At 48.8% G+C, this 23289-nt stretch overlaps 1 protein-coding gene across 1 annotated transcript; it reads right to left on the bottom strand.

The window, feature by feature from the left end:
• Positions 1 to 2830: 2830 nt before the first annotated feature.
• APCDD1 (adenomatosis polyposis coli down-regulated 1) lies at positions 2831 to 23064 on the bottom strand. Its single transcript, XM_011983921.1, has 4 exons — positions 22882 to 23064; positions 19476 to 20007; positions 5730 to 6051; positions 2831 to 3943 (listed from the first exon to the last, which is right to left on the bottom strand). Exons 1-4 carry the CDS (start codon positions 22959 to 22961, stop codon positions 3495 to 3497), a joined length of 1383 nt encoding a protein of 460 aa, XP_011839311.1. The 5' UTR covers positions 22962 to 23064; the 3' UTR covers positions 2831 to 3494.
• Between the last annotated feature and the right edge of the window lie 225 nt (positions 23065 to 23289).

The raw sequence follows: 23289 nt of genomic DNA, 5'->3' as shown, positions 1-23289 counted from the left end.
AGAGATTGTTGACCCAAGCCAGGAAGACTCAGGAACAGTCTTAGATTTGGGGATTTGAAGAATTTAATTCTTTTCTTTAGGACATGTGATTCTCTTACTGGTAAGAAAAGAACACTTGGCATTTTCTCATAAATCTAGAAATTGGTGGGAAACATTGATCCAAACTGCATTTGTTCTTGATGCAGATATTTCCATGAAAGGTGTTTGGACTCATGCAAGCTCAGATGTCGGCCAGGTGCGGTGGCTCACGCCTGTAATCCCAGCACTTTGGGAGGCCGAAGCGGGTGGATCACGAGGTCAGGAGATCAAGACCATCCTGGCTAACATGGTGAAACGCTGTCTCTACTGAAAATACAAAAATTAACCGGGCATGGTGGCAGATGCCTGTTGTCCCAGCTATTTGGGAGGCTGAGGCAGGAGAATGGTGTGAACCCGGGAGGCGGAGCTTGCAGTGAGCCGAGATTGCGCCACTGCACTCCAGCCTGGGAGACAGAGAGAGACTCTGTTTCAAAAAAGCAAACAAAAAAACCCACAAACAAAACAGAAAGAAAGCTCAGATATCTCAAGAAAGCCAAAGAAGGCTGTGTGGGGTAGGGAAGGTCTCTGTGTGTGAGTGGACCCACTCTCTCCCTGTCCCCAGGCTCTCTGGCATTTTCCTTTGAGGACAGTGTCTCGAAATGCCTAATTAGATGCTGTCTGCTGACTTCGGTATCCCATTGCTGTGTTCCTAGTTTGTCTTCCAAGGATTGGGTGTACCATGTTAAGACAAAACATTGCAATGTTAAAACACAACACCGTTGTGAAGATCATCTTTGTTTTCAGAATATATTTTAAGAGTTAGTGGAATAGAGAATGGCTTGTTTGTTATCAGTAAAGCTCTTCCTTCACCCAGAAACCACAAGAGCCTGACAGTCAAGTCGTTCCCACAGGTGCGTGTGGTCCCTATCAGGGATGTGTTGGGCTGCCAGCCTCCCTGACAGGCCCTTCGTGGTGGTGTGCTGAGTTACCGTAGCATGCCCCCACGGGATCAGACAACTGTTGCGGACTGCTACGATGACGTCACCTGGAGGTGGCAGACCTGAGCGTGATGTGTGATCCTGCTCTCTGACACCGGAACTTGTCATGTCTGAGCAAACCCACCTTTAGTTCTGTACCAGCTATAGTCAGAAGGCCAGGAATTTCCTCTTGAGCCCCAGGTCAACTTGGATGGTATGAAGTAGAAGTCTAAATGACACCCAGATTTTACTATTGCCCAAAGAACAGCTTTCCGACCTGACCCTCATCAGCCTGCTCCCCAGGGGAGGAAGCCTGGTCCCAGCAGGTCTTATTCGCTCTTCGCCACCTTCCCTGAATCTGGTATTCCCACGTAGAACGAGCTGCTCCTAACTGAGGAGGAGGCTGGCCAGCACTGATTGCATGCTGTGTACTTTAAGCTTGTGATGGAATATTTAAGGGCCAGACACGCTTTCCTCAGATAGAGTGCCGTGGTCTCGAGTTAACATTTCTGACACTCAAACCTGAACGGCTCTTAGAGGTCAATCACTGTTTCTTGGAGGTGATGGGAAATCCCGTAACGTGGAGATCATCGTGGGACATGGGGGAGTTTAGAGTCTTATTTGTGCTCACATGACACAACCAAGATAAGATGGAGTGTATGTGGGTGAGATGGCATCAGGCAGAAAGCTAAGGTGCGGGTAACCCATGAGTAAATTCTATTGTTTCTTGTTGGTAAGCATTTATGTTGTATCAGAAAGTGGTAAGACCACATGAATTTCATATCATCCTTAAGAAATATATATATGTACATACATTGTATACACGTTAATATCTATATATTTGCATATATGTATATGTGTGTATATGTAGCATATTTTTAAGAAACGCAAAGAGCTGAGTCTAGGGGAGTGCCTGTGAACTGAATTGTGGTAAGTCACTGAGGTATTCTTCAGCAGTGAATACAGTTTTTCACATGATTTTATTATGTCTTTTTTTTTTTTGAGATGGAGTCTCGCTCTGTCGCCCAGGCTGGAGTGCAGTGGCCGGATCTCAGCTCACTGCAAGCTCCGCCTCCCGGGTTCCTGCCATTCTCCTGCCTCAGCCTCCTGAGTAGAGAGTTAATTCTTAAATACCAGGATGGCTCTTCGCCGTGATCATGGTTTCCATGTTTGCTTTTGTTCCATCTGGCTTTCGGTTACTCCCGTTTCCCCTCCTCAGTCTCTGTGAACAGTAACACTTGGTGCTGGATAGCACCATCCGCGATACTCCAAAGGAGTGGGCAGACATGCGCTCCTGTGCCCTCCTAATGTCCCTGCGAAGAAGCGCACTGGCCCTGAAACCGCCAGCACAGAGCCACATCAGCGGCAGGAAAGACACTGAGTGGGTCAGTGTGTGCAACGATAGGATGGCTTCACACAAAGACTTGGTTGCATGCCAAATCAGGGTCTAACGGAGCAAGCCCCCAGGGCAGACCATACCCACTGCACTCTCTCTGAGCAGCTAAAGTTCTGTCTCTGCATGTCCATCTTAGAAGGTGGCATGGATACTAGAGTGCAGCTTCCTCTGCCTGCCCCTAACAAGACAGTGTGAGTCAGGGGTCAGGTCCCCCAGGAAGAGGAAACTGCAATGAACGGGCACTTTCTCTATCGTTTGTGTGGCGTGTGCCACTCTGCAGCCACCCCTGTGTCACTGCTCCTGTGTAACGGGATTGATGTTCTATTTTCCCAGTGATCCTGTCTACTGAGAGGGCTGGGAAGCCACATGCCTCCTACAACAACCAGAAGCCAACAAGCGAGCCTCGTCTCTCAACAAGGTAAGACAAATGATGTAAAAATAGGTTAAATTACTTCGAAACTTTAATTACAGATACTTTTCCACGCAACATTTCTGAAATGGAAGCTTTGATTCTCCCCTTTTTTTGCACAAAGGCTAGGAAGGTGGTTTAGCCAGACCGTACATCTTTCTGTATATACATATCTACACCTGTGTCTCTTCTTTATTAATAAAAGGTGTCTTGATCACAGTCCCAAACCAACTCTGCATTGGATTCCAGCATATAAAACTCAGAGAATGAAACAATTTCAAAGGAAGACAGGCTGCAACCACAGGAAAATGGCAGGAAAAACTGTAGCTTGATAGTTGTTTCTTCTAAGTTTAACTCAGAAATATAATAATAATTAAGAGAAAAAAATAAGAGGGCCTTAGCTTTCATCCCTGCTACCAAACACGCTCGTCCAAAACTCTCGGCTGTCTTAAAGTGCAATTACTGTTGTGAAGTTGCTCAGGCCAGGGATCAGGCTGGACGGAGTTCAAAGCAGAAACTTCAAACACTCCTTGCTGTTCATGACTCAGGGGCGGGGAGGGAGGGAGAGAAGAAAAAGAAGGACAGTTCTCTGGCATTCAAGTGCATCAAAAGAATAAATGTCTTTTCTTTCGGTAAAGAAAATCTGTCAATAGTAAGGAATCCTGGTTTGGAAAAATACAACTTTCTGAAACTTCTATCTGCGGATGTTCCAATGCAGCAGAGTGACAAGGCAGGCGAGTGCAGCCAGCAGCAGGGGCCAGGTGTGCCTCCCAGGGGCCCGGCCATACAGGCGGCTTCCACCGTCTTCTGCGAGGTCCTCTGCCCTTGGCGAAGAGGAGGCACACTGGACCAAGGGCATCTGGTAGGACGTGGCTCTCTTCTCTGGCCTGTCTGGACTGGACCCATCGCTGGGCCTCTGGCCATTGAACAGCAGATAGCGCCCCCGGGCATCCTGTTCCATTTTGAAGATCTCGTACTCCGTGTGAGGTAGTTTGATGCCCAGGGCCACGCAGCCATTGGTGTGGGTCACATCCTGCTGGATGCCCACCTGCCAGGAGCCCTCGGCCCCACACTCATTCCCATTGAAGACGTTGAGCAGTGAGGCTGTGGCTGCATCCATGGGGGTGACCTTCATGTGATTCACTGCAAAGGAGAGAGGAGAGTTCCATGACTCCAGGGAGTAGGCCTGGGGTCCAGAAGACACTGGCCACACTCTAACGAGACAAGGCTTCTTTTCCAAAAACAGCCCCACCTACGGACCCACCCGTCTGACTGCAGTAGCCGTCAAAGCACTGTCAGGCGGGGAAGATTCAACCTGTTGATCTGGGTGGCAGTCACACCGACAGGCTGCAGGTGTGGCCACGCGACACAGACCATCTGGTGTAGAAACACTGAGCCCGGAATACAGCTGGGAGCCCCTGCAGGCAAGAAATACAACTACAGCTCGGAGTGCTCCTAAGGAGTTTTATTTGGTGATGCTGACTCCTTGGGATTGAAAAAAATACTCAACAAAGGCTGGAATTTTGCTTTTATCAAAAGGTTTTCGGGTTTCTAACAGTTTTGGTGTCAAACACCTATTCTAGTTGGCATTCTCACACATTCCTACGGGCCCATACATCAGGCATCTAAAATAAGTTAGGCTGCAAGCAAGACAAATGTGAGTAAATAAATTAAATACAAATCCCAGCTTTTGTGGAGAATTGCTTCTGAAGGTCCCTCCAGGGGGCCACTTCCGTGTACAATGCGATGAGCTTCGGGGTGGAGTCACGTAAAGATCGCTTGCTCTCAATTAGGTTTCTCAAAGGGCCTGTATTCCTGGAGCAAACCTTGCTACCCAAAAGGAGGGCTAAAGTCTTCCAGGAGTTTCTGGGTTAACAGAAACATTTTATAGCAATGGGACTGAACCCTGGAATGCCATCCTGGAGGAGTCACCTGGGATCGAGGCTGTCCCTCTTTATTTGGCATGATACGGCCGACACCATTTTACAAAGATGCTCAAACTTAAAAAAAAAAAAAAGCAACCTTCTAAAAATAGCAACCACAAGTCCCGCTTTGTTGCTGGCAGCCTGGTGTAGCTCCTCCCTCCCCTCCTCATTTAGTGATAAGGACACAGCCTGAACCTTCCCACAGATGCTCCCACCTCCAAGCAGGTGACAACCTCTCAATTACACGACAAGCTCAGGGTTGGAAAGGGCAGCTCTGAGCACCTGAGGTGTCACTAATACCTCTTTCCTGCCCGCTCGAGAAAGCACCGTGGCACGCAAGCAACTGCAGTGTTATTAAGGGGCAGCATGGAATCCGCCAGAGTTGTGTACAAAAAACACAAAGTGCAGACTTGAGATTCCTTTTTTTGTTTTTTACAGACGGGGTCTTGCTCTGTTGCCCAGGCTGGAGTACAGTGGCACGATCATATCTCACTGCAGCCTCAACTTCCCGGGCTCAAGCGATCCTCCTAGCTCAGCCTCCAGAATAGCTGGGACTACAGGCACATGCCACCACATCCTGCTAATTTATTTTATTTTTTATAGAGTTAGGGCCTCACTCTGTTGCCCAGGCTGGTTTCAAACTGCTGGCCTCATGAGATCCTCCTGCCTTGGTTTCCTGAAGTGTTGGGATTACAGGCATGAGCCGCCGCACCTGGCCAGAGATTTCATTCCCAGCAACATCCTCCCTGGACTGGCAACGTCCCACATACAGCGGAGTGGACGCCTCCCGCACTCAGGCCTGCAAGCGGAGGCTGTCCACCTGATCCATTCTGAGCAGGGAGAAACTCAGAGGGCGCTGGGAGGGACTGAAGCAGAAATGGCTCCCCGATTTCTTTCCTAGGAACTCAGGCAGAAATGAGGTCCCTTCCCTCAGCTCTGCCTCCACAACAATGTCACAGGGCTGTGTATCGGCTGCGATACTGGACTCGAGATGGGAATCCTACCTTTGAACACGAACTCCGTGCCTCCCATGACCCTGGAGGAGAGCACGCCGCGGCTGTAGCGGCCCCGGGCGTAGATGGAGAAGGTGGGGTGCTTGCACACCGGGTCTGAGTAGTGGTAGTAGTGGCCCTCCCAGGTGTTGTTGTTGTCATGGAAGATGAAGTGGCGGGTGAGGAAGAGGACTTCGGGGCGCACCTCGCAGCGCTGGCTCACCCACTCCCCGTGCAGGCCGATGGTCAGGTCTGCCTTCGGGGGCAGGATGGGAGGGTGGTGCTCGTCTGACCGATAGATGATCCGACAGGCGATGCAGGCGTGGTCATGGTTCTGAAGCCAAGAAACAAACACACTCAGAGACCTCTGTCTTCCCAAGGGAGCAGCGCACATGTGCTTCTGGCAAATGGGGTCTCACCAGGTACCAAGTCACCATCACTGACAACCTCGACACCAAGAACCAACTGGAATCATGCTCCGGGCACAGACAGAGGTGAGAGTGATGTGTGCCTGTGTACTCAAAGTGCACACGTGTTTGCCTGACAGTACAGACCTACGCAGACATTTTAGATGTGATGTGGCCTCTTTAGAATCCTATTAAGTTTTCAGACCACATGCATTGGACACCTTATTTCAAAAAGAAATGATGGCAGCACCTCACACCCATTAGGATGGCTACTATCAAAAAATGCTATCAAAAAATCACAAGTTGGCAAGGATGTGGAGAAATTGGAACCCTTACACACAGCTGATGAGAATGCAGAACGGTCCAGCCACTATGGAAATCAGTCAGGTGGTTCCTCAAACAAACAAACAAACAAACAACAAAAACGAAACAGAATTATATGACCCAGCAATCTCACTTCTGGGTATGCACCCAAAAGAGTTGAAAGCAGGGACTTGAACAGCTATTTGCACACCCATGTTCACATCAGGGTTATTTACAATAACCAAAAGGTAGAAGCACCCCACGTGTTCACTGACAGATGAATGGATCAACAAAATGCGGTCTATCCACACAGTGAAATACCCTTCAGCCTTAGAAAGGCAGGAAGCTCTGACACCCGCTACAATAGGGATGAACCTTGGGGACATCGTGGTAAGCGAAATAAGCCAGACACAAAAGGAGACTGTATGATGTCACTTATATGAGGTTCCTAGAGTGATGAAATTCATAGAGACAGAAAGACAGAAAGTGGAACGGTGGTAGCAGGGGCTGGAAGTGGGGGGGACATGTTGTGGTTTAATGAATAGAGGTTCAGTCTGGGAAGATGAGAAAGTGCTGGAGGTGGGAGGTGGTGATGGTTGCATAATAACGTGAATGCCCTCAGTGCCACAGAACTGCACACTTAAAATTGGCTAAATGATACGTTTTACATTATGTGTATTTTACCACAATTAAAATTTATTTTAATAAAAAAAGTTAGGAGACAAAAAGAAAAAAAAAAAGGGCCAGCACTCCACCGGCTGTGGATGAAATGGAGTTGTGTAGGAAAGGCAAGGCCCTTTAGAAGAGGGAATGGAGGAGGCGGCCTGCAAGAAGGGAGAGCTGGAGGCCGCGGAGCAGCAAGCACACCCACACATTGCTCTCTCTCCCGGTCTGCCCGCCTCCGGGTTCAGAAGGTTTGTGTTCCTCCTCCTGCCTTCTCAGCTTCAAGCAAGACAGCCACAGCTCGGACCTTCCAGAAGACCCTGTAATGCCTAGTCTATTTTATCACAGGAACACAGCAGGGAACAAGGGCTGTCCGTGGCACAGACAGTCCTCTCTGGTGAGGGGTGCACACGTCAGAGATGCTGGAAGTCAGGGCACAGGGTGCCTGAACACAGTGCCAGTGCCTCGCTGTCTGACCAAGGTCTCCAGACACCTCTGAGCCCGGGCTGCCTCCTCCTGCACCTGGATCATCCCTCCGCTATTCTCCTCCCACCCAGGGGGTGCAAAGCTGGCAGGCTAGCAGAGCGCTGACCACTAGCAGCACGTGCCAACCGGATCAGGCTGTGGTGGGGAGATAGAAGTGGGTAGCTCAGCGTTCTGGGGACGGCTGGGCCACCCCAGCCCCGTGCTTCCATGCTATCAGTTCGTGGCCTCACATCTGCCCTGCGGCCAAGGCTGAGGGCTGCCCACTGACTGCGCAGGAACACACTTATTCTCTAGCAGTTCTTTAAAGTTGGAGATCTCAATCACCAGGGTCTTTGGGTTTACAGCCCTCACTCAACATGTGATTTCCTTGTGGTCGCTGTTTGGTTTCTCCGAGAGGGCAGGAGGAGCGCTCTCCCCGGAGAACAGCTGTGCTCGCTAACTTGCGCTGCTGCTGTGTGCGTTAAACGGGCATGGAGTTGCACTTCACGTGAGAGAATGTTTCCTTTGCTAACATGGTTTGTGGCTTGTAGACGATTGGATCAAATAGCTCCAGCATTGAGATGAAGGCCAAGTCCTGGACGTCCCCAGGCTCTACGTGCATTTGTTGGCCTGCGGTTTCCTACAGAGGGCTTTGGGGCACACGGAGAAACTGCCTGCAACCTGTGCTCAGCAGTGAGCTGCCCTCTGCAAGCTACAGGAGAAATAGAGAACCCCTGCATGAGGCCCAGTGATTAATTACGTGATGGAAAGATGGCTCCGGCCAGTTCCTGGGGGCCGAGGCCAGCCCCAGCCGCTTCACAGTTGGTGATTTTGGGCAAGTTATTTATTTCTCTCCATTTCAACTTCCTCATTTATACAATGGTGATCATGACACTTACTTGCATAACTGCTGCAAGAAATGAACAGCAGATGAAGGTGGTTCCCACTCAGTGCACCCACTTGGTGTGAACATTAAATAAAGGCCTATCTGCCACCCTATGTGCCACTGTCTTTCAAATGCACCTGAAGGTGAAGAAAATACAAACTGAGTTAAAGCATCACTGAGTACGGTAGGTTAGGCTTTATGTTTCCTTAGTCAACTACTATGGGGTAAAGGTTCTAGATTTTTCACCTAAACAAGGGTTCTGATATTCAAAACCCAGGATGGAAAGTTAATATGACATAGTGTGCCCAGCCCAGGACTCCTGCATAAGTGCTGGAACTGTCACCATTGAAATCAGGCCTGCGGTCCTGGTGTGGGGACCAGTGACACACCCTCTGACACTGGCTCGGAGCTTGGATTCAAATCATGGAAGCTTCACAGGCAGGAAGGTTGTGTTTTCCTGTGATGCCTGTTGTCAGAGACACAGGCTGTGCAGGAGCCGGACCCTGGCCCAGCACCACCTACAGCTGAGCCCAGCACATGCTGAAAATAAGAGAGGCCACTTGGAGCACTGGTTCCATCAGGGTAAGAAGTGTGGGGTCAGATCTTCCCCAATCAGGCGGGAGAAGCTGTGCACTCCTACCATTTGCAGCTCATCGCTGGTAGCGGCTGTCCCCTCCGCCTGGGCAGGTCCCCAAAGCCTAGCTGGCAGCCCCGCCTCCCTACACCCACCCCAACCTCCACCTCCCCTCTGTGCCATTCCCCACAACTTGGTTTGCCATCTGTAATTTGGGAATTTAAAAATATCAGTTGTTGACTCCTTCATTTCTGGTCACTCTAAGGAGGTGACAGTCTCAATTCCTGAAAAGATTTAATTCCTCAAATACCAGGATCAGTTCAGGAGGAGCTCAGAGAGCTTCTAAGTTGGGGGTGGGAGAGAGAAAGGAAACAAGGGATGTTAGTTCTTGCAAGAGATGGTTCTGGGACGACGTCGAGGAGCAACGGCCCTTTGGCTCAGACAAGGAAAAGGCTCGGGGGACGGGAGGGGGCCCTGCTGTTGCCCCGGCTGTTCCAGAACGGGTGTTTTCAGGGCTGCTTCCCTTTAGGAATAATGAGGCCGGGGTCCTGAGCTCCGAGATGAGGGCCCCGTGGGACTTGGTCACTTCAGGAAAATGATGGTCCTGGGCTGAAGTGTTGCTGTTCCACAGCAGAGAAAAGCAGGCCAGGCAGGGCTTTTGTTTGTTTGTTTTGTGGGGGGCACAGGCTCAGGGAGGCTTGTTTTCCACCAGGTGGGCCTGAGAATTTAGGGAGTGTGCAGGGAGTGGGAGAAACCTGGCTCTTGGGTATGGTCTTGCCGAATCCCTAAACTGGATGCTTGTGTGTATGTGTGTGTGTGTGTGTGTGTGTGTGTCAAAAAAATACCTAACATAGAATCTGCCATCTCAGCCATTTTAAATTATATTCACACCGTTGCGCGGCTACCCCTGGAACCTTTTCGTCTTTCCCAGCCGAAAATCTGCACCCAGTAAACACTAACGCCCCATTCTCCCTCCTGGCCCTGGAAACCCCCATTCTCCTTTCTGTCTCTATGGATTTGACTCTTAGAGGTGCCTCATCTGAGAGGAACTATCACTATTTGTCTTTTTGTGTCTGGCCTGTTTCACTTAGTATAAGCTCCTCAAGTTTTATCAACGTTGTAAAATGTGTCAGAATTTCCATCCTTTTGAGGCTGATATTCCTTGCATGAATATTCCACATTTTGTTGATTTATTCATGTTGATGGACATTTAGTTTGCTTCCGCCTCTCGGCTACTGTGATTGATGCTGCCAGGACCATAGGTGTCTTTATGTTTGTTCAAGTCCTTGCTTTTAATGCTTTTGGGTATGTATCCAGAAGGAGAACAGCTGGATCAATTTGGTAATTCTATGTTTAATTTTTTGGGGGAACCACCGTACCATTTTCTGGAGTGGATGAATCATTTTACATCTCCACAGTAATGTATAAAGTTCCAGTTTCTCCACATCCTTCCCAACACTGAATATTTTCTGGTTTTGATTGTTTTGTATTTTGTAATAGCCATCCCAATGGGTAAGTTGATATCTCATTGTGGTTTTAATTTACATTTTCCGTTGCCAATTTTTAAAAATTTTTTTATTTTTTGGTTGTTGTCTAGTTATCCTTTTTTTTTTCTTTTTTTGAGACACGGTCTCACTCTTTTGGAGGTGGGAGAGAGAAAGACTGGGGGTTGCCCAAGCTGGAGTGCAGTGATGTGATCTCGGATCACTGCAACCTTCACCTCCCAGGCTCAAGCCATCCTCCCACCTCAGGCTCCTGAGTAGCTGGGTCTACAGGCGTGCACCACCATGACTGGATAATTTTTGTTTTTGTACTTTTTGTAGAGACGCGGTTCCACCATGTTGCCCAGGCTGGTCTCAAACTCCTGAGCTCAGGGCAATCTGCCTGCCTCAGCCTCCCCAAGTGCTGGGACAACTCTTTAGCTGCCATGAAGAAACCAAAGTTATCATAACAAGCGGAGTTGTTTCTGGCCTCTGTGGACACTGTCAACAAGGGGGCAGTTTTAGCCACCGTTGAATAAGGAGATCCCTCTGTACTGTAACAAATTTTAAAAATATAATTTATGCTCCTAATTCTCATAATCTTTGGCCTGAATAAAAAATAGAGACCTACAGGCACAACTACAGAGAAGCAGAAATTAAAGCCTGTATATTGTATTGGTTCTAAAGTTTCTCTTTTCTGAGATGTTTTTCGGAAACAGTATTCTTCCAAGATGGATACATGGTAAGAGAATTACATATGCAGTTTTTAAACATGATGAGTGATTGGTACTGTGGAATGTCATTTGCTCTGTAAAATTATTCCCTCTTTTTTGGGGATCCATGTTCCAAGACATGACTCTCATTTGAGAATTGTCCTCTCCCAGGCTCACCAATTTGGCTTCCATGGCACCCCCTTTCCCCGAATCTTAGAAAGGGCTGTTTAAAGCCAGAGCTTCTGTACACAGAAGATTTGAAGGTTAAAGCAGAGGAACCAGAAAGTGTTTCCTTGTTGCTATTCTTTATACACACTATAAAAAGCGTCCATCAGAAAGGGGAAGGGAGAAAAAAGATCCTATGCAAATAATCTCTGGGAAAAAAATTAAGCTTATTCTAAAAATGCGAAAGAAGCTTATACTTTATAAATGAGCAATGTTCTAGGCAAAGAGTGGGGTTCTGCCTACTCTGCTCTGATTTCTGCTTAGCTGCAGGTAACAAGTTAAATAACTACAGTGAGCATTCACAGGGTATTCGAATCTCGGGGGCTCAAGTACAGCATCTCCTTAGACTTTACAACCTCCCAGGAGACCACGGCAGACGAGGCAACTAAGGCACCTGGAGAGAAACAGTCAGATGACTTTACAAACCCAAAGTGGAGCCAGGATAGTACTTTGGTCTTAGGACTTGCTGAGTGCTGCCTCCTGGCCAGAGTTGCCTCACAGGCTGCAAAGAACAGACGTTTCCCCAGCAAGGACTCCAGCCCAGGAAAAGGTCTTCTCCGGCCAATGACTGATGGGGATACTCCAGGCTTTCTCTGTTCCCTGCCAACATTTATTTCTGGAGAGGTGGTTCGTCAACATTTGCTGACAGTATCCGCTTGTTTTCGCCATCTTCCCAGAATGGAAGAATTTACTTGATGTGATCTTGTTGTGAACAGATCAACTACGGAAGCAGGCTGCATGAAACACAAGTCTTCAAAAGCACTGTTCCTTGAGCTAAAAGTTTTGTTCAAGAAGGAGGAAAAATGGGAGTAGATGATGGAAACTTCCTTTCCTAGGGTTTTGTTCCCCGGGATAAAAAGCACACGAATGTTTCTCACAAAGAAACCTGCAGCGGCCAATGGCCCACGTTGAAAGCTTTCTTTGTAACTGCGATGTGCCGAGTATTTGATTAAATTTCTGCTGTAGATAACCCTGCAGGTACATCCTTCTCGGGTCTTCGCTATTACTTCTTTGAGGCCAAGACCAAGTGTTCTCTCTTTGTCGTATTTCCCACGACATCCAGGAGAGAACTGCACAGGGCTTTTGGCTAACAGGCAAATGGAGAGAAAGCTGGCATTGGATATGTAAAGAGTTAAATGGAGTAGCTAGCATTCATCACAAATGATGGGCCCCCACCTCCCTTGTGGGAGGGAACTCAGGGTGCTTTTCAGATCTGGGATTCTAGGAGTTTGTGAACTCGGGCTCATTTTGATCAACTAAAGATAGCATGATGATGCCACTTTCAGAAGGAAGTGGGTGAAGAGCTGTGGCTTTAGGTACAGACTGCCCAGGCAGGCTTGCTGTCTATCCCACTGCAATACACTGAATATTTGTGCCCCCTCAAAATCCATGTTAAAATCCTTACCACCAATGTGAGGAAATTAGGAGGTGGGGTCTGTGGGGGGTGACTAGGTCATGAGGGTGCAGCCCTTAAGAAGGGGGTTAGTGCCCTTGTAAAAGAGGCTGAGAGTTATCCATCTGTCTTGCTGCCACATGAGGATACAGGGGGAGGATACAGCAGTCTGCAACCCGGGAGAGCCCTGACCAGGATTCCAGCCTCCTACTCTGCTGGTGCCTTGATCTTGGCCCTCCAACATCCAGAACTCTGAGAAGTGAATGGTTGTCCCCAGTCCATGCTGCTTCACTATGGCAGCCCGGATGGACTGAGGCACCTGCCGCCCAGCACCTGATCCCTGCAGGTGAGGGCAGCCCTCTCAGTGTACAGACCCCGTGCAGCTACCAGGATCCTGCCATCTCTGCCAGGATGCAGGCACCTCTGTGGGGCCAGGGGAACTCAGAGAGCCTCAGGGAGGCTGCACAGCCACCCCGGGCCTGTTACCACCATCCAGGAAGGGGCCTGGGCCAGGAGGATGAGGGAGAGAAGGAGAAATCAGGCTGCTAATTCCTAGGCCTGTAGTTGGCTACGAAGCAGAGGGGAGCAAAACTCAACTGAACACTTCTGCGTCCTGGAGTTCAGCAGGTGCAGCTGATAGGTCCTCAGGAGCAACATTAGCCTTCTGGAAATGGGCTTCTAAGGCAGCTTAGAATCCGAGACGTGAGCTCACAAAGTCCTTTTCTGTTTTAGTTAACATTAGAATCACGAAAAAGACGATTTTGCCTCCACCTTCTTATACATACACATGACCGCTGACCCAGCAGCTGGGGAAAAAGGACCCTAAGAAGATGGTTCTTTAAGAGAAAAGGCTTCAAGAGTGGTTTCCAAAAAGAATTTTCATTTATTTTTACTTGTTTCTTTCTTCCACTCCTATGCATTTTGATTCATTTAAATAATTAAAGTAGACTTATTAAATCTGCTGTAAATCCACTGGGCACCCCTGGCTGGCCCATCCTCTTCCTTTCTCCCCTTGGGGCTCAGCAAACTCTCCCTGGAGTAGGGACCTCATGCGTACTTTTCAAATGGCCATTTCCTGCTTTTGCAGGCTTTCCTCATGTCCTCGGAGCTTTCTTGCCTTTTAAGGGATAAAATGTTTACCACTTGCATTGTCCCTGACAACAAATATTTCCTGGTCCCCTAACTCCTTAAATAAAGCAACCTTGCATGCCTGTTTATCTGCTGAAATACTCCGGAGTCAAGAAATATAATGAGCTGTTTCTGCAATAAAAGTGTATATCAGCAGCCTAGTAGCCCAGCAATTGTGACACTGCACACCTCGGCCCACATGAAATGTCCACAAAAGCAACCCCTCAGGGTCAAGACCCCCTGAATGGATCCCAGTTGCCAGCTCCGTTTTTTATAGATTTGTGCAACATTTGCTGCCTTATAGGAAACACGTGGCTCCAGGAGCCGTCAGTTTTCGTCTAGGGTCCTCCTTCCTGTAAGACTAGTCCTTGAAACTGTCTTAGGTCACGACTTCTTGAACTTCTGGTCGTCCACCACCTCCTTCATCTCCCATCACCTCTGCAAATCCACACCAGCAGAAAGAGAAGTGGCATGGATTCTTCCACAAGCACTTGGCTCCTTCTATACACCAGAGACGCGGTCGCCCACCCACCCAGGAGCCACACCAAGCACATGCTCAGGGAGATGTCCCTCCATGCTGGCTCCTGCAGCTGGGCTGAAAAGTCCAGGCCCCAAGGCCACCTGACTCAACATCCCCATGGTGTCACTGATACCAGGAAGCCGCACAGGTCACACATCCTCTAACAAGCCTCTGAGAGGCCAGCTACCTCAAAAACATAAGCTGGCTCACAGCCTAGCGGCTCCTGAGGAATTTGAGAGAGAGCGCGCAGCATGCTGTTGTCCTGCAGTTCTCAGGTACTCCCGAAGTCCAGTGCTTTTCTTCCTCCCGTGTGTGGCTCCCCTGCTGTACGTGTGCTGGGGTTGAGTGTTTCAGATGCACGGCCTGGGGAAGGCTGTCTCGTTTTCAGACAGCCTCTTTGATTTACGATCCTGTGGTTAAATCAGTGCAGGATTTTGGAAAAAGACCAATTCCATTTGCTTACGAGTCTGATCCTGAGGCTCTGGCATCTCTAACGACCCTGGCAATCATTTGCTTTTAATTACCGTTTGATTCCATCCCTGAAAGAATGAGCCTGGCTTCTACCCCTCCAACTGCATGGTTCTGAAGAATCTCGGCAGAGGGTTATGGCTGCTCTGATGCTAAACTTGATTCAGGCAAAGCATCTTCTTTCAGGATTACTTTAGGCTGTCTTGACTTTTTTATAATGAAGAGTAGCCAATTCCATCCTGAACGAACTCTCCCAGCACACCTGAATCTCTTCAAACATCACTTATTTGCCAAAGGATTCTGGACCTCACAGCAAAGCTGTATAAAGCTTAGAAAAACAAGTTGACTTAAAGTTTCTATTTTTACACGGTGTCCTGTTTCTAGAGGGGCTGAGACTCGTGGTTTGAAACTCAATTTAGCATTTAAACTAATTTTCAGCTCGGTCTCTATGGACCAGCAATTAGGGAAGGAGAAGAGTTCAAAGAAGAAGGTTTCAGCCTCTCCTGGGCAGGCGTGTGCGGTCTTTGAAGACGCTCTCCCAGCCTTTCTTCCTGTCTCCGCCGGGCGGCCACAGACAGCTCGGACGACCCGCTGTGGCTGGGCCCGTGTGGGCACACAGTGCCCAGTCTTTCTGGTGCCTGGGTCTGGAAAGACACCAATGGCTGAGTCCATTTTGTTCCTTCTCACAGCTGTCCTGGGGAAGGATCTGAAAACTTCCTGAAGACTCCGCTGCACACTGCAGGCCAAGAGGTACAAGGCGAGAGACAAGAGAAGAATGGACCCTTTCAGCTCCCGGAGCCACTCGGCCTTCCACTGACCCCCCAGCCATCTCGCGAGGCAGCCGGGCTGGCTCAGGAAGCCTGGGTCCTCCTCCCAGCTGGGCTGCCACCTGCATCTGTGGCCACAGCATTCCTCTGGGTCTGGGAGTGTTCGCTGGCTTTTTTTTTTTTTAAATCTAAATTTTCCATGATGACTGTGCTTAGGTAATAGAAGATCACAGCACAAAATGCAAGAGGAACCGAAAGTGAAGTCTCTGTCTGACCATCCCAGATAGACAGCTGTCTCTTCCTCTGAGGCAGTCATCAATTTCCTCCAGAAATATCTGATTCCTTTGCAAAGAGTCCCTCTTCTTCTCCTTTCATTATTAATTTTATGCACATGGTATCATATTATTCATGCTATTTTGTAACTTCCTTTTTTCCCACTTAACAGTATGTCTCGTGTAGTATCTAAGGTCCTAAAGCTCTTTCCACCTTAATTTTCTGTCATCAAGGAGTCAGGCCTAGCGTTTAAAGGGTCTGCTTCTTAAGAATCTGGGTAAATGTTCCCACAACTGCCTTAGCAGAGCAGGGAGGAGAAAATGGGAGGAAGTGTTTTATGGCTAGGCATCATGAAACACTTTGATGTTCCCTGGTCAGTTGTCATTGTCATTCTCATTCCTCTCTGAGCCATTGGCCTAGAAGGGCGACTTACTCTAGGTTAAGAGAGATGGAGCTTTGCGTTCAGGCCCTATCCTGATGCCCACAGGATAACCCTATTGATTAACCCTATTGATTCTTATATTTTTGCCATTTTACAGAAAAGGAAAACGAAGTCTCCAGTAGGTCAGATAACTACCAATGCCACCCGGCTGATGACAGCAGAACTGGCTTCCAGGATCGGCTGCCGTTTCTGAAGTCCACATAACCTGCCAATTTGTCCAGAAGGTGTTGAATTCTAAAAAGGTCAGCTTTACAATTGCTGTCTTTAATTCCCATGCCAATAGTTAATCATTTTCACTTGCGGGGCGTTTTCCCTCCAGGAGCCACAGACAGGTCTGCTGAGGGGCACGGACGGGACTGAAGTGTCCCCTCCTGGAGTACCCCTGGGCGCCAGCCTTAGGAATGCTGGCTGGGCTTTCAGACTCCATCTGCGGAGCCACACCCCGGAGTGCAACGGGGTAGAGAGGCAAGTAAGAAAATAAACGTGGTTATGGTTAATTTTTCCCCAAGTGCTAAAAAGAGATCAGAGCCCACGCAGGTGCATGAAGGTGAGGAAAAGGAACCAGAACCCGAGTGAGTGCAAAAGACTAACCCAAGGTCAAGTTCGGAGCCTACAGCCCTGCGGACGCCGGCACAGCAAGTTCCCTGGCCGCACCTGCCTCCTCACTCAGACCTCGCACTCAAGGCTCCCTGTGCTTTTTGGTGTTTTGTGGCTCCTTGGTGTCTCTGCTAGGGGGTGGGCAGGCTCTTCCTATTCAGCAGACATTCACAAAGGCCCCGAGGGAACGACGGGTTGCGGGGATGCTCCTGGCTAACCCCAGGTTTCCGGATTATCTGGGCCATTTTTATTCCTGACATTCACAGCTTCCTCCCATTACCTGAGATCATTTGAAAGGCGGAGGCCGGTGGCTCCCGCCTGTAATCCCAGTACTTTGGGAGGCCGAGGTGTGCCGATCACCTGAGGTGGGGAGTTGGAGACCAGCCTGGCCAACATGGTGAAACCCCGTCTCTACTAAAAATACACAAACTAGCTGGGCGTGTTGGTGGGCACCTGTAGTTCCAGCTACTTTCGAGGCTGAGGCAGGAGAATCGCTTGAACCTGGGAGGCGGAGCTTGCAGAGCCGAGATGGCGCCACTGCACTACAGCCTGGGTGACAAGAGCAAAACCCCGCTTCAAAAACAAAAACAAAAACAAAAACAAAAAAAACCTTCCCAGAAAGATGGCTAGACTATACTCAGAGTGAGCCAAAGGAAGGTATGAAGCCCCTTCTCCTGCTGCTATCTCAAACCAAGTGGACCTGGCCAGTATAAAACAGGCGAAATGCTATGCAGCTACGGTGTCCAGTGCCGCCTTTGGGCAGTGCTGCCAACCAGAAAGGTCCCAAAATGTAATTCGAAGCCCGTTATTCCCACCCATTTTCCCAAGACACCCACTCAAGCCTGACCCGGAAAGCACACCCCAGTCCAGGTATCACCCTATGAGCCGATTCTCCTCCTGATACCTGTCCTGGGGAATCCACATGTTGAAGGGGCAGAACTTTGGTCTCCTTTCCCTGTGTCCCATTCTAGGAAAACCTCTGGGATCCCCCGACAGTGGCAGCAATGGAGCTGGCATCAGAGGCTGCCCTGCCTCTCTGCCCTAATTCATGTTGGCCTCTTCAGTGCACTTGAAACTTACAAGGCAGAATGAAATGAGCCTGGCTCCTGATCTGTGTTGGAACAAACCCCCAAGGGCATTCTGAGGGCTTCATCTCACACGCGGGGACACAGCCATGAAAAGATTCATCCCGAGGAAGCAGCCTCCACCAAGCGGGCTTTCTCAGCAGCTATTTCATAATTATAATAAAAGCCACTTGCATTGCACAAGCTCACAATAACATAGATAAAAAAAGGTAACACGGAGCAGTCTTTGGCAGAGGAAGTGCCCTGTGATACCTCTATTGGTTAAGAGTAGTCTTGGAGGACTAATAAGAAAAAAGATTTTAAAAAAATGAAGAAACCACCAAACAAAAGTTAAGCAGGGTTCCACAGTTACGGAGCCACTGTGCTAGAGAGTGTTCCACGAAGCCAACGGGGATGGCCGGGGAGATACTCCAGAGACCTGCCCACCGCCCAGCCCTAGCAGGCCCGGGTCTGCATGTTCACACTGCGCCCTGGGCAGGAGCCCACTCCCCTCCTGCCTGGGACTCCACAGGCTCTGCGGGGAGATGGTGGAGGCGATCGAGTTACACGTGGACATGTACTCTGAGCTTGTGGGAAGGAAACGCCTTGGGAATTCCAAATATAATTAGTAGAATATCATTCAAGGAAAAGACATTATAAGGTTTAATTGTTTCCTGCCCTCCTTAGTCCCCTCTTCTGATTATGGTGACTTTACATTTTCCTTAGTGAAATGAAAAGAACGTGGGGTATGGAGGAAGGACCTTTGGGCTCATGGTCCAGCAGGAAAACTCAGTAGCCGTGTGGCCTGCGCAGGAGCCGTAACCCCTGGGACCTCAGCAGGCTGTGCCGCCTGAGTGTCGGGACTCACCAGGGTGTCCTGAGGACTGGAAGCAGTGACTCTGGTGGATGGTCTCTGTGGAGTCTAACACGCCACACAAATCCCACTGTCACCTCCTTTTCTCTCCCTCCCCACCTCCTCCAGGGCCCGGGTGGCTGCTATTGTTTAGTATCTTTTCCAGGTGTGGTTATGACTTCACCTTCGCACTGTCCTCTTGGAATCACTGAAGAGGTTTCTGGGATGGGAGAGCTGAAAGGAGCCTTAGGAATTTTCTAGAACCATCATCCCACACCACCACCCACTTCAGAAGAGAACCGAGGTTCCAAGTCACAGGGCAAGTTGGTGGCAGACCCAGGTCTCCTGACTGGCTACAGTGCCCCCCAGCCCCAGCCTTCCCCGTCTCCTCCCACCTCGCTGTAGCCCCACTTGGCCTGCCCCGCCAGGAATCAGAATTCCCCCTTTCAAGGGTGCCCTGAAGCCCCCATGGCAAGCCTTTAAGAAGGATGACCCACTTTATTCAATAAAGAGGAGAGCACAGAGCTCTGAGGTACCTTGGCATTCTGCAGAGGGGGCTGGTAACTGGACGGCCGGTAGAACATCCTCTGGGTGGCATCGGTGTGAATGTCACCAAGGAAGAGCTCCTCGACCAGGTGGTCGAGGTTGTGGTGAAGGTACTGCTTCTCCACCCGGATGAGCTGAAGCTCATGCATGGCAAAGTTCACGGCCTTGGTGCACTCACAGCCATTCTCCTCTCGCCAGAGGTCATAGGCCACGTCGTGCACCCAGGGACCCCCGTCTGCGAGGAACCCCGGGCACGTGCGGTTCACCTGCTGGCCGAGCTTCTCGGCCACCGCCTCTGTGTGGCAGATCACCTGGACGTTGTGCAGCTGGTAGTCGGCTTCTGTGCCCCCTCGGATGATCCAGGAGGCCTGGCGGAGGCGGATCTTGCCCCGGATAATGAGAGTATAAGTGGGATTTGTGCACCGGTTGCTGCCATAATAAAACTGGTAGGCCTTGAAGGTGTTATTGTGGTAGAATCTGTAGGACCTTGTGATGAACTCTGGGCCTGACCTTACTTCACAGCTGGGAAAGGAAAGGGGAAGAAGAGACCTTTGTAAGCCCAAAGGTATGGGAAAGAGATTCGTTATGGTATGAAGAAGTTACAGAAATAATAATAAGCTGCTGCTGATGGGCCAGACACTGTTGTCAGCCCTTTAGAGATACCAACTCATGGACTCCTCACAACAACCTAGGAGCTAGTATTATCATCACCCACATTTTACAGGTGGGGAAACTGAGGTTAGGGAACATGCCCAAGAGCACATGACCAGCAAGTGTCAGAGCCAGTCCATGAATCCAGGCAGCCTGGCTCTGACGCTGTGCTCCTAATCACTGCCTCAGCCAGCCTTCCACCAGCTTCACGAGCAGGCCAGGAGGGCAAATACCTGCTGCCCTATGCGGGCATTTCCTTCTGGATAAGGAGGACGAGTGCTGTGCTGGCCTATAAAAGAAGTTTCCTTATGCTAGTTCAAAAACGGTCGACTCCCTGAGCACTTTTATTTTATGGACCTTGTCTACAGTAGGCAGGTGCAAAATGTCTGTCATCCCGAAACAGAAACTAGTCACCTGGCGTCTTCTTGTCCATTCAAAATTAATTTTCTCTCTAGTAGAAAAGTAAAGGGGCAATTAACTAAAAGCAAAGCTGGCACAACAGAAGTAAGGGTTCCTTTTAGTTTGTGATGGTTGCCAATGTGGCATTAGATGAATGCTAGGTTCCTGAGCCAGAAACACTAAGGCAGAATCTACAGAGCGTAACAGCAGTGGGATGGAATTGAGGGATTTCACATACGGCTCTGTCAGCCATTCATATAGACTAGCTGAGGCTGCAGCGGGGGGCACGGGGAGGTACTGAAAGCCCTGGCCAAATAACCTGGCCTTAGCCTTTTGTTAGCTCCTGGTCTCAGTTACGCCGTGACTTTCAGCTCATCAATTCTGGCCTTCCCAGTCTGCTCTCATCTGTGACGCTAACACAGGTTCTGGTTTGAACTGACGAAGCGTTGCTAAATCAAGCAGTCAGGCTAAAATGCCAAACACAAGTGGTTTTCAAGATTGCGAACACTTTAATTTGTTCGTTGATGGACTGGTGAAAGATAAGCATTATTTAGAAGGGGGTACCGTTGCTACGCAAAGTTTGACACCTGCTGTCGAGTAGCATCCTATGGACATAAAGCACTCAACGGTACCTGGGGTATCTGTAATCTTAGAAAAAGGAGACAGAAAACACCCCAGATTTCTCCCACAGGGAAAGAGAAGTTTAGTGTAAGCAGTGATTCATGTTAGAGTAGGTTTAGAAAAGAAGATCCCTTATGTTTAAATTTTTTAATCTAAGCATCAACAGTCTGTTGATTCTGCCTGCCACGTACAGTGGATCTCAGGACCACTCACTTCTCAATTGCTCCTGCAGCTCCTCTTACCTAAGCCTCCATCCTCTCTAACCAGAACGGTTGCAAAGGTCTTTAAACTGGTCACCCCCAAATCACTTTTTCTCCCATCCATTTGCCAAACAGCAGCCAGAATGCCCTTTCAAAAAGTTGAATCATGTTTTAAGCATGGCCCCTGCTGTAAGCTCGTCAATGACTTTTCAGTTCTCTTAGGTTAGAAAAGCTGGTCTGCAGGATGCCTTAGAGCTGGCCTACCCTCCCCAACAGCCTCATCTGAGGCTATCTGCCCTGGTTTACTGCATCCCAGCCACAGGGCTCTCAGCCAGCCGCTCTTTCAATCTAGCCAGCCTCTTGCTCACTCTGCATCTAGCCTGGCCTCTGGTTCTTTAAATACAAAGCTCTTCCCACAGTCTTTGCACAGCCAACAATGTCTCAGTTCAAGGGTCCCCTTCCTTGGTAGGCTTTCTGAACTCCACCCCGATTTTAAAATGGGTCCCCCGGTATTCTCTTTTAGCACCTGTTGCCTTCCCCACCCCTCCACTTTCATAGTGCTTCTTGTGTATTTACTTATAAAACCCCTGATGATAGGGACCAGGTCTGTTTTGTTCACTGCTACATAAACAAAACTTAAAATAGTGTTTGGCATATGGTAGGCACTCAATAAATATTTGTTGAATAAAATGATAAATATTTTAAAAGTATGTAACATGAAGGTTGTTTATGCAAATTATTTATTGTGGTTATTTTGAGAGACCTCATTTTTATGAAATAAAATTCTGCGTCTTCATCATCTTATACAATTTCTTTTTTTCTCTTCTCCGTATTCATCTGATCCCTCCCCAAGGAACTTGGAGGCTGCTATCCATATCCCAGGAACAGCGCATAGGGAGAAGTGATCAGATCCCAGAGTTAGTCTTGTTAATTCTCAGCAATTTAATGGGTAGAAAAAAAAATCGCAGATCTGCCTCTAGGCTATTTTTAAAAGCTCTAATGGAAGATAAGCCAGAGCTCAAACTGGGATAAATCTCAGCTTCATAGCATGGAAAAGAATCCAAGAACTGCACCCTGGCTAGCAGAGGTAGCTTTTAACTTACTCTTAGAACCCCAGAGCCATATATTAAATTACCAGAATATGGCTAGAATATTTACACCATCCGGAGCTTGCAAGTCATGTTTCAGGGTTGGTGAAACACAGACTCTTAATTTCACTTGCTAATGGTTTCTTTTTATACACAAGTAGTCCCATAGAGTTCAGTAAACAAGGATCTATTCACTCACACTGTGTGGTTAACAGGAGTACAATATAATCTCTGCTTTAGCATAAGATTTCTACAGTACTTAGCTCTTTTTCTTAACCAACCATAATTTCAAAGAGTAGTTTGGTTCTTCATTAGAACTTGGACAACACCTAAATCATTGTAAGTGATAAAGTCTCTATGCATCTGAGAACCCATAAGAAGGGTCTTCCATAGTGGTGTGCTCTCTGGCCTCTCCCAGACCCCACCTGTCCTCTTACCCTGTGGAGACCCAGTGGCCCTCGATTGTAGGTGGCATCTGCACGGTGATCCTTGCACCATTGTGGAGATGTTTGAGCATGTGATGGCACTGTGACTCCTTGAAAGCCCTCCAGGCACTTTTCTCTAAGGACCTAGGATGGGACCTGCTGTCTGGATGAAGGAGGGCAGAACCCTCTCCCAGCCCTGAAAAATAAAGGTGGAAAGTTAGCCAAAAGAAGAAGTAGCAGCAGACATGAATCAGGCCAAACAACCACCTCTGCAGCAGTCGGTGGCTGAAGGTGGGAAATGATTGTTTATTCTACAAAGCGTCATCACAGTGCACGCTCTCGTATAGGATGCACATTCCAAAGTGCCAAGTGTCATTGTAGATCAATTCCCTGGCGAGAAAACTGAGGTCCTTGTTGATC

The sequence above is a fragment of the Mandrillus leucophaeus genome, unplaced genomic scaffold (assembly GCF_000951045.1).
Source record: "Mandrillus leucophaeus isolate KB7577 unplaced genomic scaffold, Mleu.le_1.0 Scaffold257, whole genome shotgun sequence".
In the NCBI taxonomy this organism is placed as follows: domain Eukaryota; kingdom Metazoa; phylum Chordata; class Mammalia; order Primates; family Cercopithecidae; genus Mandrillus; species Mandrillus leucophaeus.
The sequence above is the reverse complement of the archived record's forward strand: the minus strand, read 5'-3'. Positions and strand labels throughout refer to the sequence as shown.

Coding starts and splice junctions, on each gene's coding strand:
- APCDD1 (XM_011983921.1), bottom strand. CDS start 22,961: ATGCTCAAACATCTCCACAATGGTGCAAGGATCACCGTGCAGATGCCA. Junction 20,008..22,881: donor GGCCACTGGGTCTCCACAGG/GTAAGAGGACAG, acceptor TTCCTTTCCCAG/CTGTGAAGTAAGGTCAGGCC. Junction 6,052..19,475: donor CCCCTCTGCAGAATGCCAAG/GTACCTCAGAGC, acceptor TCTTGGCTTCAG/AACCATGACCACGCCTGCAT.